The 13,447-nt window shown below is 49.7% G+C and overlaps 1 protein-coding gene across 5 annotated transcripts in view; it reads left to right on the top strand.

Moving 5' to 3' along the window:
* Nucleotides 1–13,447, top strand: part of ARFIP1 (ARF interacting protein 1) — a 189,705-nt gene that overhangs the window by 89,374 nt on the left and 86,884 nt on the right. For all 5 annotated transcript variants that reach the window (XM_075347794.1, XM_075347817.1, XM_075347811.1 and 2 more), the window contains one exon: nucleotides 8,674–8,782. In XM_075347794.1, the coding sequence (XP_075203909.1) occupies nucleotides 8,674–8,782 (109 nt within the window). The remainder of the gene's footprint in view (nucleotides 1–8,673; nucleotides 8,783–13,447) is intronic.

Below are 13,447 nucleotides of genomic sequence, written 5' to 3'. Positions count from 1 at the left end.
ACACAGGCTAGAATTGGTCCGAGGGGAATGCGATGTTTTATCGCACTCCACTCGCACCGATTTTCTCGCAGTGTGGCTTAGGCCTAATGGAGTGGCCAGCCCAGTCACCAGATCTCAACCCTATTGAGCTGTGCCCATCAAGCCAATCCAACTTGTGGGAGGGGGGAAGCATGGGGTGAAATATCTCCAGATTACCTCAGCAAATTAACAGCTAGAATGCCAAAGGTCTGCAAAGCTGTAATTGCTGCAAAGGAGCATTCTGTGCCGAAAGCAACGTTTGAAGGCGAAAATTATTATTTTAAGTAAAAATCATTATTTGTAACCTAGTCAATGTCTGGACTATATTTTCTATTCATTATACAACTCATTTGATAAATAAAAGTATGATTTTTCATGGAAAAGACAACATTTTCTGCGTGACCCAAAACATTTGAACTGTAGTGTATGTTGGCCGTAGATTCATTTACAGAAGGGATGGCTAATTGGCTTCTGTATATTTTGTGGCATAGCCCGTCCTCCAGTAAATAAATTAATGCCACGTGGTGATTTTTTTTTTTTGCAGAGTAGACCTATCTGTGATGGATGCTCTGTCATTCATCATAGGCTATCCTGGGGGTTTTTTTTATTTGTGTCCATGCAAAGCATGGGAGTACCGGCGCCCCTCCCGCCTCTGCTGCTGCTACTGTCTCCACTGACACCCACCCACTCCCCCTCTAATCCTGTCCTATGTGATACTGTCTGCTGAGCCTTGTATCTAATCCTCTCCTGTGTGACACAGCAACTCAGCAGACAGTATCTAATCCTATCCTGTGTGATACTGCCTGCTGAGCCTTGTATCGAATCCTCTCCTATGTGATACTGTCTACTGAGCCATGTATCTAATCCTCTCCTATGAAACTGTCTGCTGAGCTGTGTATCTAATCCTATCTTCTGTAATACCCTCTGCTGAGCTTTGTATCTAATCCTATCCTGTGTGATGCTGTCTGCTGAGTTGTGTATCTAATCCTATCCTGTGTGATACTCCTGCTGTCCCTGGTGACACTTTATACATTTCTAGTCACCGGCAAAATGGCTCCGCACTGTGATCCTAAATTTCATTCTGTTATCCCTTGGAAACACTTAGATTAGGAGGGGGGAGCTGTGACATCACACACAGGAGAGCAGATTCTGCCCACTTGACTGCAGCTGTAATCCAGGCCATTTCTACAGTGGGATTTCTGTAGGATTTTAGTAGCTGCTCCCCCTAGTGTTTAACAGTGGAAAATATAAAACTTTTTATTTTTTTTATATTTTGCTCAATTAAAAACAAGATTTAAACAAAACATTCAAACATTAATACTTTACATTTTTTCAGTTATTGAATTTTTTTTTTGAATGACACCTTCCCTTTTAAGAGCCTTCTATGGCACAATAATCAGTAGGAAAGTTTGAAGTTGGCCAACATTGCAAATATTATTGTATACATTCCCACCCCCTCTTAATAAAGGCTGTACGGGCCAAGAAAGACATTTACCCTATATAAACGAAGTGTCCTTTTTTTGCCTTGTTTGGGTGGTCTGCACTGACATCTTAAGGTATTTGCACAGGTTGAAGTCCCCAAGATTTCCCAGTAGAAGCCGCTTCAGGAAATTTGACACCGGTGTCTTCTGCCTTTTTACTTTCTAGCATAAAGAGGCTTTTGTAGAGTAACCCATTTGAAGAATGAGTATGTCATTGACCTAAAATAATAATAATAATAATCTTTATTTCTTTGTCGCTCCATTGGAAGACCCAGACAATTGGGTGTATAGCTTCTGCCTCCGGAGGCCACACAAAGTATTATACTTTAAAAAGTGTAACCCCTCCCCTCTGCTATACACCCTCCCGTGCATCACGGGCTCACCAGTTTTTATGCTTTGTGTTGAAGGAGGCACACATGCACACAATGCTCCACATTTTAGTCAGCAGCAGCTGCTGATTATATCGGATGGAAGAAAAGAGGGCCCCTAACAGGGCCCCCGGCATGCTCCCTTCTCACCCCACTGAGTCGGCGGTGCTGTTAAGGTTGAGGTACCCATTGCGGGTACACAGGCTGGAGCCACATGCCGTTTTCCTTCCCCATCCCTTAGGGGCTCTGGGGAAGTGGGATCCTAACCGGTCATCCAGCCACTGGGACCGGGCTCCCTCTGCAGCCCCTGGGGGAATCTGCCAGACAGGAGACTGAGTATCGTCAGGGACATGGCCCTGCATCTACAGGTACTCTGTGTCCCCTTTGGGACGGTGCATGAAGCACCTTGGCCTCAGACGCAGCTGCGACTGCGGTGTGGATTTTTTGTCTGGGACTACCGCGCCGACCGTGCCTGTTTGCCGGCCGCGGTTTTTACTTTAGTCCCCGGCTTTTGCGGCCTAGTGTGTTAAACTCCCGCCCCTGAGCCTGCCAGTCAGGGAGAAAGGCGGGACGGTCGGTATGATGCCGACAGTGAGGGCTGGAGCACACTTCGCTGTCCTCCGCCCCCCTCACTGATCACTATGGGCCACCAGGTTCCCGCACTTTTTCGGTTCCGCCCACGGCTCTCTCCTCCCCTCGGAACGCCGGCAGCCATTGTTATAATTCTGCCGGTGGAGGATCTCAGAATCTGCTACACTGCTCTGGGAGAGGGGGATCCTAACCGGTCGCCATGCACTGGGACCGGGCTCCATCCGCAGCCCCTGGGGGATTCTGACGGACAGGAGACTGGACATCATCAGGGACAGAGCCCTGCATCATAAGGTACTCTGTGTCCCCTTAGGGACGGTGCATGCAGCATCTGTGTTACAAACGCCGCAGCGGTTGCTGAGTGGTTTGTGAGACTGGGACTACCGCGCCATGTTTGCCGGCCGCGTTTTTAAATTTAGTTCCCGGCTCTTGCGGCCTAGTACCATATACTCCCGTTCCCGGGCCTGCCAGTCAGGGGTAACGACGGGACGGCCGACTGGACGTCGGCAGGGGGGGCTGGAGCATACGTTGGTATCCTCCTCCCCCCTCACTGAGCACTGTGGGGCACCAGTTTTCGTGTGCTGACCACCCTTGGGTGCCGAAGTGTATATATATATATATATTTATTTATATGGTATATGATCTCACTGTTTGGCAGCATTATGTGCTTTTGGCTGTTTACCCTCACTGATTACTCTGCGGACGACATGCTGTTGTCTCCTCTTAAAGAGTAAGGGTGCCAAGGCACTGGCTTATTTTACAACCTGTACCTCTTGGTTCCACCTACCCTCATTGTGTACAATGCTTGGCCCCTGGGGCACTCACTCAGCCGGAGCCTCCGGCACTGGTGGGACCCTCGGCCAGGTGGTACCGCCGGTTTCCACTGCACAGATGACAGGGACAGAGTTTGCATGTTGGAATCAGCAAATCTCTGAGTAGCTTTCACATTCCAGGACTCAGTCTATGGACAGAGGGTCTGCTAAGATACTGGAAGCTTTGCAGTCCAGACCGGTAACACAGGGCCAGGGAGCTGTGAGTTCATCGCTCCCGGGTCCCTCTGGGTCGGTACAACAAGGGGCTCCTGGGGTAACACCCAGATCCCACGGTGAGAACTCCGTCACGGACCGCGGCCTCTGATAGGCTAAGCGGGCCCGCTGGGAACCTTCCCCGACTTCATCAGGAGTGCGTGTTTCGATCACTCTAACTCCAGAGGGGCTGTCCAGAAGCACAGAATACGGACAAGCGCTTACTAAGCGCCTTAATGACACGCGTCACCCTTTTCCCCCCTGACGTTGTTAAGGGTTGGGCTCAGTGTCACAGGGTGGATCCTCCAGTCTCCAGACTGGCGGCTAGATCCGTAGTATTAGTGGCAGATGTCCATCTCTCATGAATGCCACTGACAGGCAAATAAAGCTTATGATGAAATCCATCTATGAAGCCATAGTCGCATCTTTTGCTCCAGCCTTTGCAGCCGTGAGGGCACTCCAAGCTATCTCAGCTTCTCTGGCCGAGATTATTGCGGTCGCACATACCTCTGCCCCGCAGGTTGTGTCCTTCACTTCTCAGACGTAGGTTTTTTCGTTCTACGCCATGAACGCCGTTCCTGGACTCTGCGAGCCGTACAGCGGTAGCATCCACCAATTCGGTGGCAGTCTGCAGGGCCATGTGGCTACGTGAATGGAAGGCAGGCTCTGCTTCCAAGAAGTTCTTAACCGGTTTGCCATTTTCTGGCGACCGTTTGTTTGGCGAGCAATTGGATGAAGTTATATTAGACAGTCCAAGGGAAAGGACTCGTCCTTGCCCCAGTCCAAAGGTTTCGGTCATTTCGGTCCTCAGCAAAGTTCCGTTCCTCCACGTCCAACAGGTCAGAGGAGGGCTAGAGGAACTCTTCTGCATGGCGGTCTAAGTCACAAGGCGGCTTCCTCATGACTTCGGCCTCACCAAGACCGCGTCCTCGGTCGGTGGCAGGCTCTCCCGCTTTTGCAACGCCTGGTGGCCACATGTCCAAGGCCGATGGGTGAGAGACATTCTGTCTCACGGTTACAGGATAGAGCTCTGCTCTCGTCCTCCGACTCGTTTCTTCAAAACATCTCCGCCCCCCGAGCGAGCCGATGCACTTTTTCAGTTCGTGGCACTGCCATTCGGCCTGGCGACAGCCCCACGGGTCTTCACCAAGGTCATGGCAGCAGTGGTGGCGGTCCTACACTCTCAGGGCCACTCGGTGATCACTTACCTAGACGATCTTCTAGTCAAGACACCCTCCTGGGTGGCATGTCAACACAACCTGACCATTGCTCTGGAGACTCTCCAGGGGTTCGGGTGGATCATCAAATTTCCAAGGTCAAAACTGACACCGACCCAATCACTGACTTCCCTCGGGATGGAGTTTCATACTCTCTCAGCGATAGTGAAGCTTCCGCTGCATAGTCAGCGTTCACTACAGACAGGGGTGCAATCTCTCCTTCGGGCCCAGTCACACCCCTTGAGGCGACTCATGCACTTTCTAAGGAAGATGGTGGCAGCAAGGGAGGCAGTTCCCTTGCACAGTTTCGTCTGCGTCCGCTTCTATCGGACACCGCAAATGGGACAGGAGGTCGACGTCCCTAGACAAGAACGTCTCTCTTTCCCTTGCAGCAAAACCTCTCTTCAGTGGTGTCTTCTTTCCACTTCCTGGGCGAAGGGAAAATTCTTCCGGCCCCCAGCCGGGGCTGTGGTCACGACGGACGCGAGTCTGTCAGGGTGGGGAGCGGTCTTCCTCTACCACTCGGCTCAGGGAACCTGGACTCCGACAGAGTCCTCCCTTCAGATCAATGTTCTGGAGATAAGGGCAGTGTATCTAGCCCTAAAGGCGTTCCAGCGGTGGCTGGAGGGCAGGCAGATCCGAATTCAGTCGGACAACGCCACGGCGGTTGCCTACATCAACCACCAGGGCGGCACACGCAGTCGTCAAGCCTTCCGAGAAGTTCGGCGGATTCTGCTGTGGGCGGAAGCCACAGCCTCCACCATCTCCGCAGTTCACATCCCGGGCGTAGAAAACTGGGAAGCAGATTTTCTCAGTCGCCAGGGCATGGACGCAGGGGAATGGTCTCTTCACCCGGACGTGTTTCTAGAGATCTGTTGCCGCTGGGGAACGCTGGACGTCGACCTAATGGCGTCTCGGCACAACAACAAAGTCCCGGCATTCATGGCTCGGTCCAAGGATCACAGAGCTCTGGCGGCAGACGCGCTAGTTCACGACTGGTCGCAGTTTCGACTGCCTTATGTATTTCCTCCTCTGGCACTACTGCCAAGAGTGTTACACAAGATCAGGTCAGACTGTCGCTGCGCCATCCTCGTCGCTCCAGACTGGCCGAGGTGATCGTGGTACCCGGATCTGTGGCACCTCACGGTGGGTCAACCGTGGGCACTCCCAGACCGACCAGACTTGCTGCCTCAAGGGCCATTTTTCCTTCTGAATTCTGCGGCTCTAAACCTGACTGTGGGGCCATTGAGTCCTGGCTCCTAGCGTCATCAGGGATATCTCCAGATGTCATTGCCATCATGAGACAGGCCAGGAAACCAACGTCCGCCAAGATCTACCACAGGACGTGGAGGATCTTCTTATCCTGGTGCTCTGATCAGGGTTTTACTCCCTGGCCGTTTGCCTTGCCCACTTTTCTTTCTTTCCTTCAATCCGGAATGGACAAGGGCTTGTCTCTCGGCTCTCTCAAGGGACAAGTATCGGCGCTTTCCGTGTTTTTTTCAAAGCGTCTAGCCAGGCTTCCGCAGGTCCGCACGTTCCTGCAGGGGGTTTGCCATATAGTCCCACCTTACAAGCGTCCGTTAACACCCTCGGATCTTAACAGGGTGCTGACGACTCTTCAGAAGCCACTTTTCGAGCCGAGGCGGGATCTCTCTATCTCGCCTTTCGCAAAGGGTGGCCTTCCTAGTGGCAGTCACATCACTCAGAAGAGTGTCTCAGCTAGCAGCGCTGTCATGCAAAGCCCCCTTCCTGGTGTTTCACCAGGATAAGGTGGTTCTACGTCCGGTCCCGGACTTTCTCCCTAAGGTATCCCCGTTTCATCTCAATCAGGATATCTTGTTACCCTCTTGGGTCCGCATCCAGTTCACCAATGTGAAAAGGATTTGCATTTATTAGATCTGGTGAGAGCACTCCGGCTCTACATTTCTCGTACGGCGCCCCTGCGCCGGTCTGATGCGCTCTTGTCCTTATCGCGGGCCAGAGTAAGGGATTTCAGGTTTTCAAGTCAACCTTGGCTCGGTGGATCAAGGAACCGATTCTTGAAGCCTACCGTTCTTTTAGGCTTCCGATTCCTGCAGGGCTGAAGGCCCATTCTACCAGAGCCGTCGGTGTCCTGGGCATTGCGACACCAGGCTACGGCTCGGCAGGTGTGTCAGGCGGCTACCTGGTCGAGTCTGCACACTTTCACGAAACACTATCAGGTGCATGCCGATGATTCGGCAGATGCCAGCCTAGGTAGGCGATTCCTTCAGGCGGCAGTTGCCCACCTGTAAGAGGGGGCCGTTTTTTCGGCTCTTTTTATCGAGGTATTCTTTTACCCACCCAGGGATTGCTTTTGGACATCCCAATTGTCTGGGTCTCCCAATGGAGCGACAAAGAAGGGAATTTTGTTTACTTACCGTAAATTCCTTTTCTTCTAGCTCCTATTGGGAGACCCAGCACCCTCCCCTGTGCCCTTAGGGCTGTTCTTTTGTGTACACATGTTGTTCATGTTGAATTGTTCTTTTGGTTCATGGTTTCAGTTCTCCGAACATCCTTCGGATTGAATTTACCTTAGACCAATTTATAAGTTTCCTCCTTCCTGCTTTGGCACCAAAACTGATGAGCCCATGATGCACGGGAGGGTGTATAGCAGAGGGGAGGGGTTACACTTTTTAAAGTGTAATACTTTGTGTGGCCTCCGGAGGCAGAAGCTATACACCCAATTGTCTGGGTCTCCCAATAGGAGCTAGAAGAAAAGGAATTTACGGTAAGTAAACAAAATTCCCTTCTTCTATAGCGCCAACATATTCCGCAGCGCTTTACAATTCAGGAGGATCATATACAAACAAGCAACAGTTATAGAAATACAATATTTAAAGGGAAAAAAAGACAACCCTGCTCGTGAGAGCTTATAATCTACAATGAGATGGGGGGGGGACACAAGGTACAAGTGCTTATTTACAATGACAATCCAGCCATCTCAAGAAAATGGGGGATAGATAATGGCTTCCTGGATCAGTTGGCCAGAGCCTTGAGATGCATTTGGGTGCCATGGAGTTCGACGTGGGGTAGGTTTCTGAGAAGTTGGAGGGATTAGGTGAAATTATTTTGGCTAGGGATTGTGATAGGCCACCCTAAAAGGATGCGTTTTTAGGGTGCGTTTGAAGCTGAGTAAGTTGTGATTCGTCCTAACTTCTTGGGGTAGAGCATTCCAGAGGTTTGGTGCAGCTCGGAAGAAGTCTTGGATTCGGGAGTGGGAGGTTCGAATTAGAGTGGATGTTAGTCGAAAGTCATTTGCAGAGCGTAGAGAACGGGTGGGATGATAGAGAGGAGGGTGGAGATGTAGGGGGGTGCCGCACTGTGGAGAGCTTTGTGGGTGAGAACAAGCAGTTTGAATTGGATCCTGTGATATATGGGCAGCCAGTGCAATGACTGGCAAAGAGCAGAGGCATCCGAGTAGCGGTTAGCCAGATAGGTGACCCTGGCTGCTGCATTAAGGATGGACTGTAGAGGGGAGAGTCTAGTTAGGGGAGACCAATTAATAGAGAATTACAGTAGTCAAGGCGAGAGTGGATCAGGGCCACGGTGAGGGTTTTTGTCATTTCCATTGTGAGAAAGGGGCGGATTCTAGATTCTAAAATGGAGGTTGTGCTCAGCAATGCCATTTTGGTACTTTTCAGGCAGAATCCAACTGAACAAGCCATGTGCACGCAGCTGTATTATACAATGGACAACTTAACAAATACTGCACAGGCCGCATGTTTTTCTTTTTTTTTTTTCCCTGTTTTGGTTCATTGCCAATTTATATAGCTATAAAGCTGCATATGTTTGTGAATAGCCTGAGCTATATCAGTGTTCATCAAGATATTCACATAGCCTGAAGGTTACAGTTCCAGTACACACAGTGCTCTAATCTAAATACTCAATCATTTAACACTTCACAAATGTGTTTTATATTGGTTTAAGACTTAAACTTTCTTTTTCTGTTTTGAAGGACCTAAAGCGATCCGTGCCAGTAGGACTTGGCCTTTCTGAGACACACATGACTTCCCATGGCTTTGATAGCCCTACAGAAGGAATTGTAGAAGCTGGGCCCTTTCAAGGTAAGACATTTTGTAGCGAAACGTTTTCATCAGGTATACAGTTCAAGGCCGGGATGAGACGACCACATAGCATCTGATGCAAGAGAAATGGTTGCAATATAATAATGACACTCAAACTCCGCTGCGATCCCGAGGAGAGCGTCATTCGCTTTACTCCTATTCTGTATGCAAGAATCGGAGCAGAGGTGAGGAGGCAATGGAGAGGTTAATTTCTCCATCTTCACCATTGTCTGTCTCTGTGTATTATCGGACTGCACTCAGATCACATCAGGGAAGTCCGATGTTTCACACAACCTCATAGACTTGTGTGGGTGCGCGTGATCTGAGATGCACTACCAATCCCAGCATGCAGCAATTTTTTTCTTTTTTCTTGGCATGAGAAAAAATAGTTGATTAGCCCTGTCCCACAGTATAACATTGGAGCGAGTGCTATCCAATAAAATAACAGATAGCCCATGTCCGATTTATCTACAGATGTGAGCGTACCCTAATTCTGACTCTGAATACAGGAATTAGAGCTTTCCAGTGAATGAAAAATATTGTAAAAATGATCTTTCCAAACCAAGTTGTTCACTTAAACTGATGTAATCCTATTAGCCCTGGTGACCCAATCATCCTCCAGACATGGCCTTCCAGGTCCTGGCAGATCTTTCTTTCTAGTCCGTTTCTCAGTACAGAATAGAAGTAGAAAGAAGAAATAGCACTTCCTTGTATCAAGAGAGATAGGGGTGCTCTTCAGGTTCCAAAGCCATACAATGTAATTAAACAAGGCACTCCCGAACTTGAAAGTGATGCAAGTTTATTTAATTTGCATGAAAAAACATTTTCGGTCCACAATGGACCTTCCTCAGTTGCCTATAGGTGGAGTGGACTGGAGGCATAGGATGACGTGAGGCGCGGTGTCATGGCGGCCCCCATGCAGCAGTGGATCCCGCGCCTCACGCCATCCTATGCCTCCAGTCCACTCCACCTATGTGCAACTGAAGAGGGTCCGTTGTGGACCGAAAACGTTTTTCCATGCACGTTAAATAAACTTGCATCACTTTCAAGTTCGGGAGTGCCTTGTTTAATTAAGTTTCTCAGTACAGGACAGAAGCAGTGCGTGTAGGGGCCAGCATACTGATAATTTCAACCTCTAAGGCTATGTGCACACGTTGCTTTTTTTTCAGCGCGGAAAAAAAAACGCACCCTCTGGCAGAGGGGAGAATTGTAAACAATGCTTTTTGAGAAAAACGCATCGAAAACGCATGCGTTTTTCATGCGTTTTTCATGCGTTTTTTTTAGGTGCATTTTTTTTAAGACTTGTCAGTGTTAATAAAGTTGGTTGAACACAGACCTTTGGAAAAAAAACCTGTGATGTCATTTCCTTCACATTCTGTTTGGATAAATGGGAGGGCTTGGAATGGAAGGAGCACCATTTGCATTTTGGAAAAGTTGAAATAAACTTCGCGCACCATGTCACATTAGCAGGGCCCCTTGGGTACCTATACGTCAGAAAACCCCCACAAGTGACCCAATTTTGGAATCTGCACCCCTCAAGGATTTTATTCAGGAGTATATTAAGAATTTTGAATCCACAGCTACTTCACCGAAAATGTTGCTGTAGCAACAATATTCTCACTTTTAGGCCCATTTCACACGTCAGGGAAAAACACTGACGTTTTTCACTGGCGTGTAAAACATGCACATGTCCCTGCGTGTGCTGTGAATCACGGCACACGTGGGTTGTCTAAGTGCAATCCGGGCTCCGTTCTCCGTGGCCCGTGATTGCACTCAGTAATCATCTCACCTGCGCCTGCTCCCACTCTCCATGGTGCTGATCGCTCCCGCGGTGCAGCATCCGGCCGGCGCTGACCCCCGCAGCAGCTGCTTCCGGGTCGGCTGTGTCGCGCATCATGAATATGCGCGACAATAATAAGCCGGCTCAGAAGCAGCAAGCTGCACGGGCTGCAGAGGACATCGCTGGACGCTGGGTGAGTTAAAATGATTTTTATTTTAAAAGCACGTTTTTTTCTGGCACGTGTTTCACGGACCACACCACTGCGTGGTCCGTGGAACATCAGTGATGCCAGAAAAAAATGGACATGTCTCCGTGCGGCAATCACGCACACGCGGGTACGCCGCACGGAGACACGTGCAGTGTAAAATCACTGACGTGTGAGCAGACCCATTCATTATAATGGGTCTGCGTATGTCAGTGATTCTGGTACGTTTAAAAAAAAGCACAAACGTCCCAGAATCACTGACGTGTGAAAGGGGCCTAAGGCTATGTGGCCATGATCCAGCGACACGGCGTCTAGTACACAGTGTCAGCCTTCCTGCAGCTGGCCATGCCCACGATTTGGGTTCAGGCTGCTGTGGACTTTAGCTCTATTCCTACCTGCAGAGAACACTCTCGTCTCCGCAGCATAAATTGACATGCTGAAGCTTGGGAAGCCACGCCACCGGTCAGTTTATGCTGCAGAGAAAAGAAGCACAGTGGGCATGGGATCTCCAAAAATCCTTCCACTGTGCTTCTACTGCACAACGCAGCGTTATGGATGCAGGGAAAACACTCAGCGCCCATAACGCTGCAAACCCTGATTGCGGGCACACAGCCTAAAAAGCGTCAATGGATGAATGGATGTCAAATATATATAACGTCCCACCCCCGCCTGCATATTCTAAGCTGGCACCTTTAGTACCTTTCATGTGGCACTAAAGGGTGCCTAGCTTAGTATTTATCCAAAATTTTTTGGATAGCCAGTCAGGGTAAAGCAGACAGCTGTAGCCTGCAAACCACAGCTGGCAGCTTCATCTTGGCTGGTGATCAATTTGGAGGGCTCCCCAGGCTTTTTTTTTTAATTTATAAATAAAGAATTAAAAAAAAAATAACGTGGGGTCCCCCCAAATTAGATCACCAGCCAAGGTGAAGCTGACAGCTGGGGTCTGGTATTCTCAGGGTGGGAAGAGCCATGGTTATTGGACTCTTTCCAGCCTAAAAATAGCAGGCCTCAGCCGCCCCAGAAGTGGCGCATCCATTAGATGCGCCAATCCTGGCGCTTCGCCCCAACTCATCCCGCGCCCTGGTGCGTTGGCAAACGGGGTAATAAATGGGGTTGATACCAGATGTGTAATGTCACCTGGCATCAAGCCCAGCAATTAGTGATGTCACGGCGTCTATCAGATACCAGACATAACTAATTGACAGTAATAAAAAGCAAAAAAAAATGACAAAAAATTTTTTATTAGAAAAAACACTCCCCAAATCATTCTCTTGTTCTCCAATTTAATCAAAAAATTTGAAAAAAAAATGGGTCCGCAGAAATCCATTTGGACGTCCCACGTCGCCTCTGGACCTTCTAGAATATGGGGGCACGTTCAGGGAACGTATCCCCCCATTTTCTAGGAGGGCAGACCCTCCATTTGAGGAGAGTGGGTGCCAAAAATCTGCACCCACTCTCCCCGGGTCACAGCTGCAGAGTGCAAGCAGCCAGCACAGCTTACACTGAACACAGTACTGGCTGTCAGCTACTCTGCTCATGTGACCGGCCAGCGTGCACTGTGAAGGAGGGGGCCGCGGGGGATCAGCGCTGCGACCGGACAGGTAAGGGGGAATATCGGGGGAAATAGGGGGTGACCGGGCAGGGCCTGGGGGGCATTTTTCTGTCGCATGTCTCAAGGCACATGCGACAGAAATCATAGGAGCAGGGCGGCCGGTGCGCTACTGTGCGCGCGGCTATGTTAGATTTTCGGGAGGGGGGTCGGGGCGGGCACTTTGGCTACACCGGGGGCTTTCCAGGACTTTGCCAGGAAGTGAGGTCAACAGGAAACCTCTTGACCTCACGTCCAGGTAAATGCCTGCGTTCTGGCATGCCGACAAAGCCCGCGGACCGCAACAAAAATGCAGCGAACTGCGGTGTAGCTGCGTTCTGACCCCACATCATTGATTTAATGGGGGAGAGAACGCAGCTACACCGCACAAAAGAAGTGACATGCTGATTTTCTTTCCGCACCGATTTTTGGCATCCAAAACGCTGCGTTTAGAAACGCAGCGTGTGCACTGATTTTTCGGCTTTCTCATACACTTTGCTGGGAAAGCTGAACGCATGCAATTTGCCACTGAAACGCTGCGGTTCTAAACGCAGCGTTTCCGCGGTAAAAAACGCAACGTGTGCACACAGCCTAAGCCAGCCCCCTTCATCAATAGACAGATCAAAGAAGGGGAACTGCCGGTATCTAGTGTCTATAAGATAATGGGGGAATCTGGTCTAACCTGACTAGTACATTATCAATGGGTCCGTTTCGACTTACTGACTGGCAGGCACGATACGACCGCCAAGCAGTACACCTCAAAGTTCGTTTGAATGCCTGTTTATACAGGCCGACGATATACACCGCCAAGAATGATGATCTTTTATGCCTCATAAACACCATTCATTTCACGGTGGCTCAGTGGTTAGCACTGCAGTCTTGCAGCGCTGGGGTCCTGGGATCAAATCCCACCAAGGACAACATCTGCAAGGAGTTTGTATGTTCTCCCCGTGTTTGTGTGGGTTTCCTCCGGGTTTGCCGGTTTCCTCCCACACTCCAAAAACATACTCATAGGGAACCTAGATTGTGAGCTCCTATGGGGACAGTGTTGCCAATGTATGTAAAGTGCTGTGGAATTAATAGCGCTATATA

Source organism: Anomaloglossus baeobatrachus, chromosome 1, assembly GCF_048569485.1.
Source record: "Anomaloglossus baeobatrachus isolate aAnoBae1 chromosome 1, aAnoBae1.hap1, whole genome shotgun sequence".
NCBI classification, from domain to species: Eukaryota; Metazoa; Chordata; class Amphibia; order Anura; family Aromobatidae; genus Anomaloglossus; species Anomaloglossus baeobatrachus.
The sequence above is the reverse complement of the archived record's forward strand: the minus strand, read 5'-3'. Positions and strand labels throughout refer to the sequence as shown.